The following is a 21,030-nucleotide window of genomic DNA, read 5'->3' on the forward strand; positions in this document are numbered from 1 at the left end:
GGCCTTCACCAGTCTGTGCCCCTGCCTGGATGGGCTCTTCCACCTGCACCCTCATCGTTCCTTTGGGATCATTCCTACTCATACCTACTTACCCTTCAGAGCTCAGCTTAAATGTTATTTCTTCAGAGAGAATCTCAATTCCAAAGTCTAGGGAGATTCTAGTGCTTTCACATATGATCTTTTATGGAATCTTCACAACAACCTTTGAAGTTGTATATTTTTCCAATTTTACAGAAGAGTACAAAAGACTGGAGTGATTAAATGATGCAAAATCATACAGGAATTAACAGTTAAATTTGCTCTTCCCTGTCTTTTATCTTCTTCAGTATCTTTCATTGTCATTAAATATTTTTTATTCATATGGGTGCATAGTCTTTTTTATGGTAGTATCGTTCTTTGTTTAACCAGCTTCTTATTGATAGCTATTTCGGTGGTTTCCAATTTTTTTTTTTTTTTTGCTATGATGAACAACAGGATGATAAGTGGACGACATTGAAACTAAATGTGTCCTGAACTTTCTTGATTACTTCCTTAGAATAAATTCCCAGAAATAGAATTAGGGCAAAAGCAGTCACCCTTAAAAAAATGTGACAAAGGATTTGTAAGTCAGAAAAATAGTAATGGTACCTACTTCATAATGTTCTGAGGATCAGAGTTAATTTATGTCCACTCATTTAGCACAGTCCCTTTTACATTTTAAGAACTCCTTAAATGTTAGTACTTATTCATTTATTTCAAAATCAGATTCTTACTGTGTAGTGTGGTTCTTCATCCTGTTGGGATATATTTTCAGAATCTGATGAAATCTTTGAAACCTCTTCCCAGAGATTCACTTCCTGTTTCCTCCCCTCCCCACCCCTATAGCAAAATGACCCATGTCATTTGTCACATCAACTACCTGAAATTCAGCATATGGACCCAAATTAAGAATTGCTATTAGGTTCCATTTTACAAGTGCTTTTTTCCCTTTATAAGTTGCAAGCATTTTCGTATGCCGTTAACTATTCTTCTAAAGGATGATTTTTCATGGCTGTATAATATTCATAACTATTTAACCAATCTCTTGTTATTGACATTTAGGTTAACATTCTTATTCCTGGATCTTGGTATGTTTTGCAGATTTCCTTAGACTAAATTTCTAAATGCAGAATCACTGGGCCAAGAATGTGAATATAAGACTTTTGATTCTTATTGCCACATTGCCCTCTGAGAAATTCTACGGTTCATACTCCCACCATTGTGCTCATTGCGGATATTTACATTTATTGTGACAATTATAAACCATTAGTGGTGTATTAGTTTCCCCTCATTGTCTCCACCACCAAGTGTTATCATATTGGGTTTAACGTAATGTCCCATTCTTCAACTAGTTCTTTACCATTGATGTTATTGTGTCATTGTTAAACCCGTTGTTAAGACTATAATTAAAAATATTGTCTTAGAGCAGTGGCCCTCACCCTTTTCCCGTTAGAATCACTAGCATAGCGAGCAGGGGCCTGGGACCCTTTTAAACATCCCTGTGCCTAGATCCTCCTCACGCCAATTAATCAGGATCTCGGGCAGTGCAGCCCAGGTATCAGTATTTTAATGTGGAACAAAGGTCGAGAGTCCCTGATTTAGAATTTAGGGTATTTGTTTTGTTTTTCTCCATAAAACAAGGAGTTAACTCTTGAAATAATTTGAAGAGTCAAGGTTAATTAAGGCCTTAACCTAAACTCAGTTAGATTCTAATTTATTCGCCGGTGAGTGCCGGTGAGTTTGTCTTGTTTTACAATGGAATTTTGCTTTTCTTTGTCTTAGGTGATTTCAGAAACTATGGATATACTCTTCAGAGTAAGAGGAGGCCTCGATCTGGCTTTTCAGCTGGCTACTGCTAATGGTAGGTCTGCCAAAAAGCTCTCCTTTTTTATTATAAAATTGATGCTGAAATATACCAAGATCCTCTCCATTTTGCAAATGAAACAGATTGAGAGAGAAGATAATTAAACTAAGATCATATAGTTAGTGAGTTATATAAATTGGATTTAAACTTAGACTCTGTGTTCCAGCACCACCACTGGCCCATGGGGCTCCTCTGTGCAAATGAGAAAAAGATGTCCCCTTCCTTAAGAAACTTTACTGCCCTCTCGCAGAAAATTGTCACAATAAATGTAAATATCCGCAATGAGCACAAAGTAAATGACACATCCAGGTTTGTCCATTGCAGACTTGCAACTGTACGTAACCCTGAGGCTCCAGAGCCACTCTCTTGAATGTTACCTCGGTTTGGACTCTGTGGGAGAAAACGCAGCAGGGTTTGTGTAAAGCAAATTCTAGGGCATCTTCCTGTTTCTGACTTGGGCTGCTGCCACAACTGAGGTAAAGAGTAGCAGAGGAGGGGTTGGCCTGGTGGCACAGTGGTTAAGTTTGTGCCTCTGCTTCAGTGGCCCAGGGGTCGTGGGTTCAGATCTTAGGCGCAGACCTACACACCGCTCGTCAAGCCTTGCTGTGGTCGCAATCCCACATGCAAAATGGAGGAAGATTGGCACAGATGTTAGCTCAGGGCCAATCTTCCTCACCAAAAACAAAACAAACAAACAAACAAGAATATCAGAGGAGGAAGATGTGGAGTTGTATTTGAGATTTGTTTCACTTGAGATGCCAGAGTATATCAAGTATATCAAGCACAAATTCCCAACAGGCATTTGGTAATTTTGAGTCTGAAACTGAGGGGAGGGTGGTCAGGATTGGAGAATTTTAATATCTCTGAAGGATGATAGTTAACACCTTGATAATAAATGAACTCAATCATGAAAAGTGCCAAAGTTCCTTGAAGGAAATCACCCGCTGGCCGTCGTTTACTGGCCCTGTGGAAATAGGAAGGGAGAGAATGCAGAACGTTCTTTCTGATCCATCCCTTCAGATTAAAATATTGTTCTCAATCTTGATCCACCTTCCAATCCACACTCCCAGACCAATGAAAGTAAGTCTCTGGGACAGAGAGCCAGGCATCAGTAAGCTTTCTAGGTGATTCTACCGTGCCATCAAGATGAGAACCATTTTACAAGGACTACATCAAACTCATTTTCAGGCCTATCTTGTCAGTAAAGGGTGGGTGTTCCCTAATATGTTACTCACGTGGATAAAGCCTTACATTTCACAACTTAATAGAAATTGAAGATGTACTTTGCTATGAACTTAATGCACAGTGTAATGAATCCACTAATCGATAGATGTAATGGTGTGATATCAAATGTAAACTAGTACTGCGGATAGTTTTCACCTAATTAATACACTCGAGCTTGTCTTCTGACTTGATTGTATTCTTCCTCCTGTAACAAACTTCCCAACACTCAGTGAAGGGAATCATTAACAAGAAAATACAGAGAAACGAGGTGCTTAAGTGTAAAGACATCACAGTTTTTTAGATAAACTTTTCCTCATGGTCCTTCAGGGATAAACAGAAGGTAATCCAGGAATTATGTTTGTCTTTTGTAGTGCAGCTGAAAATCTTTAAATTCAGCTTTCTGAAATGTATCAAGATGTTCTAAAATCTGTTTTATTATAAGTAATCTTTTCTCTACCACAACCAAGGTATTTATTTTTCGAGACATCAATGTGATAGTTAAATAAGTATTTGAACCACAAGGTTAAATCAGTTTAGATTTAAGAGTATAAAGCTAGGACAAGTAGTTAAAGTCTTCTTCTTCAAATACATCTTCTTATGTAGTTTTGACTTTGGAACCATAAAAATGTTTTACATATTCAAAAATTCTGTTAAATTAAAAGGGAATCGCTGAAAATGAAGTCAGACAAATAGCAGGTTGATGACGTATCACACAGAAAAAGACCCCTGTGACTGTAGAACACAGAGCTGTAGTTGTATAGTCTTAGTGGGGTATAGTCCAAGGAGAAAAAGAACTACAGAGAAATTTATATTTCATTCTACAGTTTAATTGCTATAATTTAATACGGTATTTTGAAACTAAGTGGGATCCTCATACACTCCTGGTGGGAATATAAAATAGTCCAGCTGCTTTGGAAAACAGTTTTTGGCAGTTCCTCGAAAAGTTAAACATAGAGTTACCCTGTGACCCAGCAATGCTGCTCCTAGGGGATCGGCTAAGAGAACTGAAAACATATGTCCACACAGTAATGTGCACAAATGTTCATAGCAGCATGTTCATGATAGCCAGTAAGTGGAAACAACCCAAATGTGTATCAACTTATGAATGGCTAAACAAAATGTGTTACATCCATACCATGGAATGTTATTCAGCCATAAAAAGGAATGAAGTACTGATTCATGCTGTGGATGAATTCATAACATGGATGAATCTTGAAATATTATGCTGAGTGAAAGAAGCCAGACACAAAAGGCCATATAATGTGTGATTGCATTTATATGAAGGGTCCAGAATAGCCGAATCTATTATGGAGACAAAAAGTAGATTAGTTATTGCCGTAGGTAGGTGTAGGGGAAATGGGGAGTAACCACTGATAGGTACAGGGTTTCTTTTGGGGTGGTGAAAATGTTCTAGAATTCATGATGATTGTAAAACCTTGTGAATATAATCAAAGCAGCTGAACTGTACATGTTAAAAATCTGACTTTTTTTTTTTAAGATTGGCACCTGAGCTAACATCTGTTACCAATCTTTTTTTTACTTCTTCTTCTTCTCCCCAAAGCCCCCTAGTACATGGTTGTATATTCTACTTGTGAGTGCCTCTGGTTGTGCTATGTGGGATGCCACCTCAGCATGGCCTGATGAGCAGTGCCATGTCCATGTCCAGGATCCCAGCCAGTGAAACCCTGGGCCACCGAACCAGAGCGCATGAACTTAACCACTCAGCCACAGCTCAGCCCCAAAAATCTGAACTTTATAGTCTGTGAATTTTATCTCAATTTTTTAAAAAAAGAAAGGCAAAGAATTTTTTAGAATTATTGAATCTTGGAAATGGATATTTGGGAGTCAGTTTTACTCTGCTTTACTTTTGTGTGTGTGGAAGCATTCATGTAGAAAAGTTTAAAATTTTTATTATTAACTTCTATTTATATTCTTTTAATTTAGAAATTTTTATCAAGAAAGCGCTAAAACATGTGTTGAGTGACCTGTCAACCAAACTTTCCTCAAATGCACTTGTGTTCAGAATTTGCCACAGCTCAGTGTATATATGGCCTAACAGCGACGTCAACACCATCCCGGGAGAACTGACTGATAGCTCTGCCTGTAAGAACATACTGCGCTTTATTCAGTGAGTATGTTTCAAGATTGCTAGAAGTGTTTTTAGAATGTCATTTCATAGTGTATACATAGTTGTTTTATAGTATAAACATCTTTGTGTGTTAAAAATTTAGAGTTGAACAAGAAGAAGATACAAAACGAAAATTCATGAGGAAGAAAGACAAAAAGTTACCAGATCTGGTAAGCAGCTCACCTGTCTTCTTAGTGGGAAACATTGTAAATCCTTGAATTTGGAGTCAAGTGAGATCTTACAGATTATTCAGTCCAACTTTCTTTCCTTCTTTTTTTTTTTTTGGAAGAAAATTAGCCCTGAGCTAACATCCACCGTCAATCCTTCGCTTTTTGCTCAGGAAGATTGGCCCTGAGCTAACATCCGTGCCCGTCTTCCTCTACTTTGTATGTGGGATGCCTGCCACAACATGGCTTGATAAGTGGTGTGTAGGTCCACACCTGGGATCCAAACCAGCAAACCCTGAGCCGCCGAAGTTGAGTGTGCGAACTTAACTGCTATGCCACCAGGCTGCCTCTTAACTTTCTTATTTTTTACAGATCAGATTATTGAGGTCCAGAAAGATCGAATGGCTTGCCAGAGGTTATATCTCTGTTTTACATAGATAACTTTTGTCCCATTATAATACATATCTTAAAAGGATTTTCTAGATGCTTTCTTTGCTCCCACAAAAATAAAACAGCTTCAGTACATTTACAGACTATTTAAAAATAAATAAAAAGAAATCAATCTCAAACATGACAGTGACGTATAGGCTGTGTGAGATATGAAATAAGAAATTATTTACTTTTCTTCGCACTGTTTTGATTCTGTTGAAATTTCTGAACCAATACTACTGAGTACCTGCCTGCCATGTGCCACAAACTTTGCCAGATACTGGAGATAAAAAATAGAGTTACTTTTGCAAGGCAGGAAGTTGTACAAAATTAGTACGACTGTGGTGATTTTCCAGGCTGGGAAAATAGGCTGGATGTGAGGGTGGAGAGATGGGCAGGGACCTCAGGAGAAGCCTCACTAAACCAGCAGCCACGGTACTAGAGAGGAGGGAAAGGATACAAGAGAGAGTCAGGGGATAAAGTGGAAGATGCTTGGAAACAACCGGATGTGGGTTGACCAGTTTCTTGCTTGGATAAAGATGGAAGATGGGAAGACATGAGGTCAGTTTTGGTCATACTATATTTGAGACACCAGTGAGGTAGCCACGTGAGCTGTGACATCTACAAATGTGGAGTGTACAAAAAAATCATGGGCTGCAGATAATAATTTGAGAATTACCAGTAGTTGGAGCCTGACATTTTGAGGAGGACAGCTCAGTTATTTTGTAGCGTGTCCCTCAGTGTGGGTCTGTTTCAGGCTTCCTCGTGATTGGATTCAGGTCGTGGGTCATTGGTAGGAACACCGCAGAGGAAGTGTCATGTCCTTCTCCACAGCACATCGTATTAGAGAGGCGCGTGCTGTCAGTCAGTTCCTCGTATTGGTGATGGTCACTTTTATCACTTACTTAAGGTGCTACCCACCAGTTTTGTCCACTGTGAGGGTACTATTTTTTCCCTCGTAATTACTAAGTATCTTGTGGGAAGATAGTTTGAGACAATGTGTATATTTCCTATTCCTCATCCAATTTTTACCCACCACTTCTAGCATCAATTGACGATGTTTGCCGCAATCAACATGAATCTGAAGGGTGCAAAGTGGCGACTTTTCTGAGTCTCTCCTCTCCTTCTACATGACTGTATTATGAGGAGGGGCTTTTCCTCTTTCCTGTGTATGTTTATTATCCGCATGGTAGCATGGGTTCTTACTTTATGCGATGATTTACAGTCTGTTATTATCGTTAGCTATTTTGGTGCTTACATTTTCCAAAGTTTGGCCAATAGAAAGTCCTTCAAGTGTGCTCCAGTGTCCTTTTGACACTGTATTTTTGAGTACTTCCTACTTTCTTCCAGGCACGTTATGGACTTTCCTATTCCTGCTCAGGAATCAGCCATTTCTCCACATCTATATGTACATACTATTCATATACACACACACACATATATAACACATATGTTCATATTTATCTGTGTAAACTATACCTACAATTCTGGGTGAGTCTCACACAATTCCTAACCTTTTCCCAGGGAGAAACCTGGCTTCCAGTATCCTCAGTATTTTGCTAAATTCATTCGGTATACAGGAGGTATTTTCAGAGTTGTTGTTCCATACCACTGTCAAAATCAAACCTCCTAATAGAGTTCCGTATTTGTTTATAGTTCTTGATGTCTTTAGACCAGGGGTATATAGTCATAATATATGGTTAAAGGTCCCTTTGGTGTGTGGTTATTGTATCTTGTTCATCTGATTTCTTTTTTTAATTTAAGTCTGTACAAAAGTAGAGAGAATAATATAATGAACCCTGGTGAACCTATACCAGCTTTAACGTTATCAATACATGGTCAGTCTGATTTCATCTTCACTCCCCACAACTCTCCACCTCTCTTCAGATTATTTTCAAGCGGAGAAGAATTTTTTTTAAATAAGATTTATGCTTTTAAACAATGTACCATAATATGGCTTTATATGGTCCTTAAAAAGTCCTTTTACTTACCTCTTATATTTAGCGTCCAGTGTGCTATAAGTTGACTATTACTGTTTATCTTTATAGCATCAAATAGTAAATATAGATCTTATGCTGGAAATGTCAACGTCTCTGGCAGCCGTAACCCCCATCATTGAAAGAGAAAGCGCAGGACACCACTATGTTAGTATGACTTTACCCGTCGATGCAGTTCTATCTGTTGCTCCAGAAGAAACGTGGGGAAAGTAAGTATTTTGTAATACTAGTGCCACATTTAAATGAGGACTCCTCCCCAACGTAATCACAGCCCATTTTTAAATATCGTACAGGCACATCCAGGGTTGTTGTTGTTGGTTTTACTAGGATTTACTCCTTGTTTATTGTTAAACTAAGAGTCATCTAGAAATTAAGTGTTTGTTTGGAGGAAGTAGGGTAGTATGAAAAACCTATAGCGTTTTCTCCTAATGTACACAGAGGAAATATACAGTTTATTTAACTTTGCATAATTTAGACTTCCTTAAATAAACCTGGTCCAATCAAGTTGTTTTTATTACATTTGGGATATATCAAGTCTACACTTTGATTTCTCATACCCACTATAACTTTTGTTAATGCACTCGAATATTTCCCTCCACAGAGTTCGTAAACTTCTAGTTGATGCAATTCATAATCAACTAACTGATATGGAAAAGTGCATTTTGAAATATATGAAAGGAACATCTATTGTGGTCCCTGAACCATTGCACTTTTTATTACCAGGGGGAAAAAATCTTGTAACAATTTCATATCCATCAGGAATTCCAGATGGTCAGCTGCAGGCCTATAGAAAGGTAAAACGAATTTATTTACTCTTAGAACAAATAGGACTATCATTCGTTTCATATTTAATTATATATTTCTAATAATGTAAATTATTTTGTAATTTAATATAAAAGTATGGAAACACTATTTATTTTACATATTATGTAATTTCTGTTCTCATATAACTTCTTTTTTCAAGTATTACTAATGAAAAAGTATTATGCTAAACCATATGGAACATTTTAATTTCATATGCTCACAGTGATTAATATGTTCTCTGAAATTTTTCCATCATGAAATATAAAAATGAAAAGATGCTTACATGCCTAAAGCAGCTGATGAGTGTTAGCAATTCCTTTCCCCTTCCATTACCTCCAGATTTGTGAAAGAGACAAGTTTACAGTTAGGGAAGGAAAATTAGGATTTATGCTCATTCTAATTAGAATTTATAGTAATACTCCATCCCCCAACTCCCAGGGTTATTTGGGTTTTATTAGAGACATTTTTGAAGAAAACATGATTAGCATTCAAAGAAATGAGATTTATTGGCAAAATGACTGGTTTTGGAGTGCGTGCTTTTGACGTGTGGCCTTGCCTGGCAGCTGTCAGATTCTGCCCTGGGAGCATCTTCCTGGTCTCTGTCCCTGAGAAGAGGTGTAGTACTGTAACCCTCTGTACCTCTCTCCAAGTGCCAGACGAACTGATGTGCAGAGGCAGCAGCTGCAGAGCTGATGATCCCGTTCACACTGCTAGAATACATGGGAGATCCGAAAACAGATGTCAGACTTTTCGAAGTAACTGTTATGGATTTTCATATAATTGGGAATAGTTTGCATTTTAAACATGTATGTGCATTTTTATTTTGATGTCACATTGGCTGCTTTCATACCACCAATTTCTGCTCTGTAATTTAATCTTTACCCCTTATATTTGTTAAGTACTCTAAGCATGGTTTTTCAGAATACTTTGATATAGTTATATCATTAATTATAATTTACTCGCGGACAAGGCTGTTTCAAAACCAGTCTTTAGCCTGGATGTACTTTAACCGACTGTTATAATAAATAATTTTCAATTATCTCAGTTCTCTCACTCTAACAAATTATTTTCATTTTTCTATGTTGCCTTCCAGTTTCTATCCATATGCATAGATAAACAAAAATAAATCTTATTTGGTTTTAGTTGAATCTCATCCTCTTTGGCCTTAGTAAATTAAATCATAGGTGTGTTTGATAATTTTATCACCAATATATAGTTAATTTTCTGTGTTTTTTCTCTGTATTTTGAGTTTATTTATTGACTAGGAATCTAAATCATTTAAATTTTGTCTCTTTTCTATTAATTCTCATTTCATTTAGGAGTTACATGATCTCTTCAATCTGCCTCATGACAGACCTTATTTCAGAAGGTCTAATGCTTATCACTTTCCAGACGAACCCTACAAAGATGGTTACATTAGAAACCCACATGTTTACCTCAATCCACCTAACATAGAGACTGGTATGGTGAGTTTAATAATTACTTATGGGAATCAACTGATCATTAATGTCATGACTTGTGTTTTGTTTGTACCCAGTGGAAGTTGTAAGGATTAATTCATAATGTCTGTCATCCCTAAAACATGACTTACCACCTGTTTCTTTTCATAATCATTGCTTAATGGAGCAGTAATTCACAATGGTCTCCAAAGGTTAAGAATAGAGAGAGTGTACCACATTGCTCTTACTAAATTACATTCCCTATTTTCTTTAAAGGCTTGTCCCATTTTTTTTCATTCTCAACCTGAGAAATCATGCTGATTAAGGGCATATTCTACCCAGAACACGCTGTAGCAGAAGTCTAACAAGGTACAACAGCATGTTTCCTGTGCAGCATGTAGCTAGTTGCCAGGGGTGGATCCTTGCTCAAGGTGGCTCCAGTAAGAGGGCTTGGTGGAGTGTGGGGAAGGGTCCCTTTAAGGATGCACGCAGGCTGGGAGGAAAGGGTCTCACGGGCATCCGAGAATAGGAAGACTTGGACAGCTCGGCCTCTTAGAACGAACAAACCCGCCCTGGGAGTGGCAGCTGCCTCAGTCTCAGGCCTGCACCGACTCCTCGATGGCACTGCTGCTGCTTCCTGTGTGTATGCTTTCGATCCTAACTGGCCTGTCCCTCTTCTGTCCTTTCTCAGCCTCACATCTTCTGTTTCCTCCTTGTTTCAGCTTGTCTGTAACTTTTCCTGCTCTTCCTCATAGCTGCCCATTGGATGCATCTCTCCAGCTTCATTCCCAGCTCCTCACTGCCTGATTCAATCCACACCTCTCAATTCAAATTCCCCAGAGAGGAAACGTGATTGTCCATCTTTTCATGGCATTTCTTGAGGACCTGCCAAGTCTCCAGGTGCTTTGTAAGGAGATTTTAAGAATTAGAAATGAGTATATGTATAGTCTACTCTGGAGGAGGTAGGAGCCCACTCTGGTTGCAGCCATCACAGTGCTTGCGGGACCCCAGTTCCATCTGCAAGAGCTGCGGGCACACCAGCTTCCCGTGTACAGGCCCTGGCTGGGCGCTCACCATCACATGGACGCCAATGAGTCTTTAGTCACCTTCTCAGTGATGTTAAATGGTATCGCTTAGTTTGCTTATATGGGAGGAAATCTTGAGAGATCTATTCCTGGTTAAAAATCTTGCTCTGTCACAGCCATAGAATCAGAATGGAAATAAAAAACTTAGAGTCTCTAACAAACAATGTAACTCTTGATGGTTTTCTAGTAGATTATTACATAAATGTTTTCTCTCCTAGACTCTATTTGGAACTCTTGTAGGGTAGCTCTTGTTTCTTATATTTGTTTTTAATTCTTAATAATTCCTTAAAAAGTGCCTGGACACTCAGAAGTAGTGAATACAGGTTGATTGATTTTTGACAATGAAATGGGTTCGTTATCTCTATTACAGAGATGGAAGAAGCATTTATGTATTTTTTAAATATTTGTAATATTTGATATGTACCTATAACATATATGTGAATTATAAAGCATAGTAAGGAAATGAATACTGGAGAGCTCCCTACTCAGCGTAAGTAGAACAATACTGGTCTGCCTGTGTGTTCCTTCCTCATCCACTCTTGCCTCCCCCACACCCCAAGGGGAGCTGTTAGACTGAGTTTTATGTTCATCGTTCACTTCCTTTTCTTAATTGTTTCACCATATGTACATATATTCCCTCAACAATGTAGCTTTTAGTGTTGCTTGATTTTGAGTTTTATAAAAATGGTGTCATTCTGTATGTGGTCTTCAATAACTCACCTTTTCCCTCAATATTCTGTATTTAAGATTTATCCATGGTATTGTGTCTAACTGTAGTTATCTTTATTGCAGTATAATATGCCTTTGTATGATTTTTCCCAGGTATTTTGCCATTTAGACAGCCCTGCGATGAACATTCCTGTACATGTCTCTTGTTACATATGTGCAGCAATTGTCAGCCTTTTGCTAGATTTGCTTCATTTCTCCTCTCTTTTCCCCTTGAGCCATGTCAAAGAAAATTGCAGACATCATGCTATTTACACCCCTAAATACTTCAGCACAAATCTCCAAACAGGAATAGATCTGCATTCATGGGATAAGCCTAGTTCAGTTATGAATCATTATTATTTTTTATTCTCTGCTGGATTTAGTTTGTTAATATTTTAAGATTTTTGCATATGTGTTCATGAATGATACTGGCTTATAATTTTCTTTTCTCATACTTTTCTTATTTTGTTTTTGTGTCAGTAGTAGGCTGGCTCATTGAAAGACTTGGGAGTATTCTCTCTTGTTTAAATTTCCTAGAGGAGTTTATATAAGATTGACATGATCTTTCCTTGATCATTTGTTACAACTCTCCTATGTAACAATCTGGGGTTAGCATTTTCTTTGTGGGAAGATTTTTAATAACAGATTTAATTTTGTTAATGGTTACAGGACTTTTTCATTTTAAGTTATATATTTACCTAGGTTTTAATCTCCACTGTAGTTGTAGAAATGTTTTCTTGTTCATTCTTCATATCATTTTTATAGCTCCCCCCTTTTTTTTTAACTTTTGGCTTTGTTGACCCCTCTCTATTGTAGCTTTTGTATTCTACTTCATTAATTTTTACTTTTTTACTTTCTTTGACTTGTTTTTCTTCTAACTTCTTAAGTTGGATATACTTATGTTATTGTTAATCTTTTTTATTTTCTAATTTAAGGTTTTAAATTTCAAGCAAAGTGCTGCTTTCAGAGGTTTTAATTTGAAGTATTTTAGTTTTATTCACTTCTAAGTATCTTTACATTTCTATTATGATTTTTCTTTAATCCGTGTGTTATTTAGAAGTATTTTTTAATGTCCAAATATATTAAAATTTATTCATTCATTCATTCATTCATATACATACTGATTTATGACTCTTTTGCCTACTGGTCAGAAACAATTTCTCTGTGATCCAGACTCTGAAATTTATTGAGACTTGTATTCGTTTCCTATGGATGCTACAACAAGCACAAAGTTGGTGGGCTTAAAACTACGAGAATGTATTCTCTCACGGTTCTGGAGGCCGCAGTCTGAAATCAGACCACTGGGCTGAAGTCAAGGTGTCGGCAGGGCCACGCCCCCTCCCAAGGCTCTTAGGGAGAGTCCCTTCCTTGCCTCTTCCAGCCTCTGGCGGCGCGTGTTCCTTGGCCTGTGTTCCTTGGCTCCTGTCTCTGCCTCCGCAAGGGCGTTGCCTTCTCTTCTGTCTCAAATTCCCCTCTCTTATCAGGATACTTGTGGTTGCATTCAGGGCCACCTGGAGAGTCCAGGAAAATTGTTCATCTTAAGATGCTTAATTGAATCACATCGGCAAAGACCCCTTTTTTCTTTTCTTTTTTTTGAACCATATAAGGTAACATCCACGGGTTCCAGGGTTTCGGATGTAGATAGCCTTTGGGGACCATTTTTCAGCCTACCACAATGGTCTAGTTATAAATTTTATATGTGTGCTTGACAAGAGTATATATTCTCTAATTGTTGCGTATTTGTTCATGACTCTTCTTACCTCATTTTTTAAAAATAATAATACCAGTTTGTCAAAAAAGATGTGTATACTCTTAACATTATACTACAGGAAAGAATGTGTATGATGTTGGCCCTTCTTTAAGGATCTTTAAGTAGCACACCTGGGCTGTAATCATGGCAGGTTTACAGAATTGCAGAAACATTTGTCATATGTCCCATTAAATGGACCCTTCGTTTGTTCATTCCTTTATTACTTCCTTCCTTCATTCATTCATTTATTCAGCAAACATTTATTGACTATTAATGTTAGCCGGCCCATTGTAAAAGCTTGCGCTCAGAAATAAATAAGACACAGTACATGCTACTGAGCACACATATTAGTGGGGGGCAGATATTTAAAAAGTAATAATAAGTAATGTGTAAGTAGTGTTAAGTGCTTTGAAAAATAAAAAAAATAATAAAGCAAGATAGAGAGTGACAGTCAGGGCAGGGGGTGGGTAGTCAGGGAGTATGCCATTCTTAGGGTGGATGGCCAGGGAAGGCCTCTGACATTTGAATAGAGACCCCAGGGAAGTGAGAGTGTTCCACGCAGAGAGAACCTAAGGCTCTGAGATCAGACCGCCCCTGGCACTTCTGAACCTAAAGCAGAGCGAGCAACAGCGGAAAGTGGTAGGAGATGAAGCTGGAGAGGAGGCCGGAAGGCAGGACTTGCCAGGCCTTATAGCCTTTGGTAAGGACTTCAAACGTTTAATGAAATGCTAAGAGGGTATACTGTTCAGCTGTAGTTCTCTGAAGGCATTTTCATAAGGAACTAAATTAACGTTCTAGCTCTGAGAGCAGTTAACTTGACTTGAGTATATGTGTAGAATATGTGCCTCTATCTTAAGTGAATAACTTACTATATTCTTCTCTTTATACAGGTTTATGTGGTCCAGGGCATATACGGTTATCATCATTATATGCAGGATCGGATGGATGACAGTGGCTGGGGCTGTGCTTATCGATCTCTGCAGACTATCTGCTCTTGGTTCAGACACCAGGGCTACACCGAGAGATCCATTCCAACACACAGAGAAATTCAGCAGGTACAGAGCATGCCGTTTTAAATGATAAGCAATTGTACCTTTCATTAGCCCTTAATATACCTTTAATAATTATTACCTCATAGGTACAGACTTAGTTCTGTTTTGAAAGAAAAAATTATACTGGTAATCAGGGAAAAGGCCCTCAATGTAACTTTTAATGTTTGTCTTGCATATGGATTTTGTGGTATTTTTAAACACATACAGGCTCTAGTTGATGCGGGGGACAAACCAGCGACATTTGTCGGATCTCGGCAGTGGATCGGATCGATCGAGGTACAGCTGGTGCTGAACCAATTGATTGGGGTAACTTCAAAAATACTGTTTGTCAGGTAAGGACGCTTTAGGAAACTAGAGAAAGCATTTCAAAGCAAGTTTGTCATTTTATTAAAATAAGAGAAAAATGATTTATCTTTTCCCCACATTTGTTTTCACTCCTTCCTCTTCCTCCATGTTGCCTCACTGCTTTATAAATCTCATTTTTTTAATCCTAAATTTTTTTGGTTATTTTTTAGAAGACTTTTGGGTTTGTGAGTGAACTTTGTGATACATACTTGTGTGGCCTAGACCTAATTTTAGCCTAGAAGAGAAAAACTTGGAAGTATGTCAACTTTGAGTGGAGTTATAGAAAATCAAGCTTTTTATGCCCAAGTCTTTACAAAGTCTTGAAAGGAGAAAAGCAATTGTTGATCTATGACTGACCTTTTCATCTACCTCCTGCTCTTTTTATTTGTAAGATGTTAATAAGCTAATAATGTGTTTGAATAATATATTCATTTCATTTTTTCCAATAGCATTTAACCATGATTCCAACATCAAAATGTGAGCAAATATGAATTAGATTGATTTCTATGACCATAACTAGCTTGCTCCTTATTTATGAGCTTGTGTTTTAAATTCATTTTCTGTTACAACCACTCTGATAAATACAGTGACGTTATCTTTATGTGTCCAAATGCTTTAATACAGCTGATTTCACAATTGCAGTTTGGATTGGCTGTGGAGGTCAGTGCGAACAGATAAATGACAGATTAAGTAGTGAAGCATATGGTGACTAAAAAGTGAAAGTTCTGGCACATTAAACATTATTTGTACATTCCTTACTAAGCAAGAGCTAAGGTTTAGCACCATGTGGCACCTCCATTCTAAAAAAATATCTCCCTTCATCCTTCATCTATCCATCTTTCCTTCTCTTCTCAAAAGTATAAATTGCACAGGACATTGAAAATTCCCCAGAGATAATGCGTTGTACTTGAAAACATTTTGCAGTTTTCACACTGGCTTCATGGACATCGTCTTTTACTGCTGGAATCTTTGTTATGTAGACGGGCGGGTATTGGTGCCAACTGAAAGGAGGAACTATGGACCCCGAGTCTGATGGCCAGCAGACAAGAGCCCAGGACTTAACACTCATTCTTCTGACAATCAGCCCACCCAGCAGAGCCCCTGGGCATCAGGGTGGCCACTTTCAGTCTCATGTTAGAGATCCACGGCCTCCTTTGTGCAGTTCCAGAAGCGGAGACCACAGGTCTTCGTGCTTCTTTCCTGGCACGTTTAGCGACCTTCAGTATTTACAGGGTTGTGTTGCTTTAAATTGCCCTCTCAGTCAGTTCCCTACCACTTAATTTGATTTAAATTTATACTGTGTTTTTTTCAATAACCAAACAAGGTAGAAAACATTGGTTCCCAAGCTCATTATTTGACCCTATTGTTAGAAATAGTCCTTCTGATAGAAAATGGTTTCTTTCCAGCCAAGGCTCTGAAATGGCCTCTCAAGGGCGGGAGCTGGCCAACCATTTCCAGAGCGAAGGGACCCCAGTGATGATCGGTAAGAGCTTGGGCCGTCCTGGGTTCTCTGGGTGGAGTGGAGGGCATGTAGACTTGTCGTTAATGTAAATGCTTAATGTCACATAAAATCAGTCATTTTTAAATATTTTAGAACTAGCTTTTATACCATTCATATGACCTCTGGATATTTATTTTAAAATTTCCAAGGCAGGAAGAAAATTACAAAAAAAAGATTATAGTAACCAGAAGTAAAGGCTAAGAAGAGAAATAACTGTTCAAATATTTAAAGAGTTGAGAGCAGTAAGGAAAAGAGGCGACAATCACTCAACTGAGCATCATAAGTCATGTCTCTGTCCCTAACTTGGCCAGCTGTGTGACATCATGCAAACTGCTTAACCTCTCTGGGCTTTATTTGTAAAATAAGAGGATTGGATTAACTGCTCTAGATATTAACTAATCTAAAGATTCTCGATTCTGTGAGGAATGAGACTTGTCCTCTGATGACAGAAGGCAAGCTGAGACTGGAGTGTAAGGCAGGCAGGCAGGCAGATTTCAGCAGGATATCTGAAGGAACGAAGGAGGGGGTGCACTGTGCCCCTGGAGGCACGCAGAGCAGAGTGCCACAGCACAGTGATGGTACCCTGCAGGGAGGAGTTTAGACCCCCTGTGGCCCTTTCTACATCCAGATTAGGTCATTCCATGGATAGGGCAGTGGAATATAGACCTCATATGGTCATAGATAGGATTGTATCTTTTCTATCTTAAAGATGTAATTTTATCTTTTCAGAGTATATTTGATATTGTTTGTGGTCTTTTACAATGTAGGCTAGTCACTTTTAATGCTGTGTTAGATCAGTCAATAGGAAAGTAGTCTTGTGAAATTGAAATTGAACGGGAAGTTGACGTTACTATGTGCCCTCTCATATTTGGTACTTCCTTTCTGTAGGAGGAGGAGTTTTGGCCCACACGATACTAGGAGTTGCGTGGAATGAGATTACAGGGCAGATAAAGTTTCTGATTTTAGATCCGCATTATACAGGCGCTGAAGATTTGCAAGTTATCTTGGAAAAGGTAAGTGTCTGTTTAACACGAATTTAGATACAAGGCAAAGAGCCCAGAACCAAAGGATAGCCAACTGGCTGTTAACAGAAAGACAGATTAGAAACCGAGGCGGGGATCCTCACTCCCAGGAGATATTCTAAGGCTGGGATGAGGACTCTCTCTGGGTAGGGAGGAAAAGAGGGAACGGAAGACTTCCTCAGTTATTGAACTTAACAGTGGAACACAAAGGAATCTATTCCTTTCGAGATTTTACAGCTTTGCACAAACAAATGTATGGAGGTTTACCAATGCCTTGAAATGGGAGAGAGGAATATATAACCCTTTATAATTTTAGAATGAACCAAAAAGAGCTGTGCAGTATGCTGGACATTATGGAGGCTAGACCACTTTTAATTTGTTTACATAGAACTTAATCTCATTCTATAAAGGATTTGAATTTGAGACATTTGTTATGCTTATAATGTCAGCTAAAGGAGGTATAAATTAAATCATAATTATTAGTCATAATGACAACATATCCTGTTACCCACTATCTTTCATTTTTATCATTTTATTACTTACGTCAATATCAGTACCAATAAAAAGGTTTCTCTGAACTTTGAAGTTATGGTTTAATTAGGTCACTTTTTTAAAAGCAGCATTCCTGGGGAATTGGCTGGTTTAACGCTGACATTCATTGGTGAGATGTTTTCACAGGTTGAAAAGAATGTAACTACGTTAGGTTACTAAAGTCCTAAGGATGAGATGTTTTAGGACGTAAAGTACTTGAATGTGTGTGTAGCGGCACTCTTACAGCCCCAGGTTAGTAAAGTCTTTTGCTAATGATAAGAGTATCTGTGAATACGAACAGGTTATAAAGGTGTTCTTAAAATTTCAGGTGTTTTTCTCCCTGCTTTTCTCTTTCAAGGCATTTGGACTTTTTACTCTATGAAACGTTTTTGGCTGGCACCTGTTATCTTATTGAAAATAGGAGCAATATTTACTCTCTTTCTGTAGCAAAGTGCTCATTCAGTCAGCATTCACTAAGTGCCTGATATGTGCCATCCACTGTCCTAAGCACTAGGGTGTTAAAAAAGGTCTTGAAGGAGCTGTCAGTCTAGTGTAGGACAGAGAAGGAGAGTGTGGAAAGGACCCCAAGAAAAAATATGGCAGCTAAGGTGGAATTTACAAGGCTGATCCTGTAGGGGGACCACTGAGAGCCAGGGAAAGGAAAGCCAGGCACTATGGGAGTTTTCACAGCACTAGAGCTGGTGAAGAGGTGTGGCTGGAGGGGTGGGCAGGAGCTAACTCCAGAAGGGTCGTCATCTGAGCCAGGCACAGAAGCAAGCCTTAATTATTTTAATTAGAGGCAAGATAGAGATAATAAAATTCTTTCTTTCTGGCTTGCTTGTGGGACTTTGCACTAGATGGAATTATCTAGAGGGGGTTTTCTGGAGCAGTTAGCTAGAGTAAGGCATAGTTCCGGGTGACTTTCTCTGAGAACTGCGCTCTCCTTTGCTAGTTATATTTCTGTAGAACTTTGCAACTGCACAAAGCCCTTTGCTCTATGAGCACACATAAGAAACCATGAAGCCAAGGCCTGGCCATCAGTAGGACTGTTGACCCTCACTTGACTCAAGAATCTAGGGTGCTGACTTAGCCCACCAGGGCTGCTGTAACAGAGTACCATATGCTGAGTGGCTACACAACAGAAATTCCCCTCTCACACAGTCCTGGAGGCTGGGAAATCCAGGATCCACGGCCTGGGTCCCAGAGGGCAGTCTTTTTCACTTCTTCACACGGTGGAAGGGATGAAGGAGCTTTCTGGGGCCTCTTTAATGAGGACACTAATCCCATTCACGAGGGCTCCACCCTCACAACCTTGTCACCTCCCAAAGGCCCCAGCCCCAAATACCATGACATTGGGGACCAGGCTTCAACATACGAATTTTGGAGGGACACAAACATTCAGTCTGTGGCAGGGGCCATGGAGAGTTCTGCCTCCGCCTGGCCTCTCTTCACCTCCGTGGGGAGGTCCCAGGCACTCACCTCAAAGGCAGGCAGCGTGGCCCCCATCTACTGCCATCAGTCTCTGGCTTTGGTGCCCTCTCTACCCACTTCTCTTAAAAACAATTGAGTCTAGTTACCTGGAGAAGGCCTACCCGTGTGAAAGGATCACACAGAGATTAAAAGAGAGATAATATAAGCCTTTTTTTCTATTTAAGAAAACAGATTTTAGAATATTAAATTTATTAGAGAAAGTTTTGCTGAAAAAATTAGATACTAAAAAGCAGCTTATTTATCTATAGAGACAGGTCTCAAAGACCATAAACCAAACTTAAGGGTGGTTACCTGGGGGCGGGGGAGTAGGACTGGTGCAGGATTTATTTTATGTTTTACTTCCATCCCCTTTGAATTTTTACAATGTGTATCTTATTTTTGCAATTAGAAAAAGGAAAATGAAAAAATGAAAGAGCATCTCTTCTCAACCCTCCCACCTCCACAGTGAAAACAGCCAACACACTATCTTCTGTAGGGACTGGGAACTCTGACTCGAGGTCCCTGCCAGAATCCCCAGCAGTTTCTTCCCAGTTAGCTAGGGCCAGGAAGAAGGCCACTCGGTGGTATTTCCAGAGTCCTGGCCAGCCTCCTCACAGGTATTTCACAAAGAGAGCATTTCACTTCAGAACGATGTCACACACCCGAGTCGCTGGCTGGGCCTTGAAAAGAAATCAATGGCCCTACAAGAAATGTGATAAATTTTTATATTCACATAAGATTTTATTTGAAAGTAATTTTGTGCTGGGGAAAAGGGTTACTACTGATATGAGGAATGGAAAAGGGAATGATTCCAGGCTGAGGAAAATCAAGGGCATAGATTGCAACACAAGGGGCAGTGCTCCAGTTTCTTACTGCCCTGTTTCCTCGTAGCTAAGACGCCACTGCACAGTGCGTTTTACGGCTGTGGACTAAGAGAAACAGACAGCCAGTTAAACTCTCACATGCCCTCGGCTGCTGGAACTGTAAAGCTGTACATCTTAGAATCAATAAAATGTGGTATTTGGGGGAACAATTACCATAAGGAAGCTTTCTCTTTTTTATAATTTCTATAATTAAATACTATAGAATTAAAATTTTTTAAAATTCTCTCTGAAATGGACCCAAATAAGATACTTTTCTATGCTTTATAGGAATTCAAATCTTTGAATTATATGGGTATGTAGAGTCTTATTTCAAGATCCTGCTGACAGAGCAGGATTGTAAAATGTCACAATTTTGATCACGTAGTCCTGTAACTTTGCTTTCCCTTTTCCCAATCTAGGGCTGGTGTGGATGGAAGGGCCCAGACTTTTGGAACAAGGATGCTTACTATAACTTATGTCTTCCCCAGCGACCAAATATTATTTAAAATATCTTGGACTCAGAGACTGTAATAAAGTTGTATTATAAATTTGTTAATAAAGAAAAAGTTTAATTTCAAATTAATTCCTGAGTCTAGTTTGATGGTTTAAACTACGATATGTTTTCAAAGATTG

At 38.8% G+C, this 21,030-nt stretch overlaps 1 protein-coding gene across 3 annotated transcripts in view; it reads left to right on the top strand.

The window, feature by feature from the left end:
• The window catches only part of UFSP2 (UFM1 specific peptidase 2), a 22,070-nt gene extending 1,090 nt beyond the window's left edge, over nt 1-20,980 (top strand). For all 3 annotated transcript variants that reach the window (XM_008536185.2, XM_070599049.1, XM_008536184.2), the window contains 11 exons: nt 1,801-1,879; nt 5,051-5,234; nt 5,338-5,404; nt 7,879-8,036; nt 8,429-8,621; nt 9,951-10,097; nt 14,504-14,668; nt 14,873-14,997; nt 16,417-16,493; nt 17,400-17,524; nt 20,817-20,980. In XM_008536185.2, the coding sequence (XP_008534407.2) occupies nt 1,801-1,879; nt 5,051-5,234; nt 5,338-5,404; nt 7,879-8,036; nt 8,429-8,621; nt 9,951-10,097; nt 14,504-14,668; nt 14,873-14,997; nt 16,417-16,493; nt 17,400-17,524; nt 20,817-20,903 (1,407 nt within the window). In that variant the 3' untranslated portion in view covers nt 20,904-20,980. The remainder of the gene's footprint in view (nt 1-1,800; nt 1,880-5,050; nt 5,235-5,337; nt 5,405-7,878; nt 8,037-8,428; nt 8,622-9,950; nt 10,098-14,503; nt 14,669-14,872; nt 14,998-16,416; nt 16,494-17,399; nt 17,525-20,816) is intronic.
• Nucleotides 20,981-21,030: the final 50 nt, after the last annotated feature.

The sequence above is a fragment of the Equus przewalskii genome, chromosome 28, assembly GCF_037783145.1.
Source record: "Equus przewalskii isolate Varuska chromosome 28, EquPr2, whole genome shotgun sequence".
NCBI lineage: Eukaryota > Metazoa > Chordata > Mammalia > Perissodactyla > Equidae > Equus > Equus przewalskii.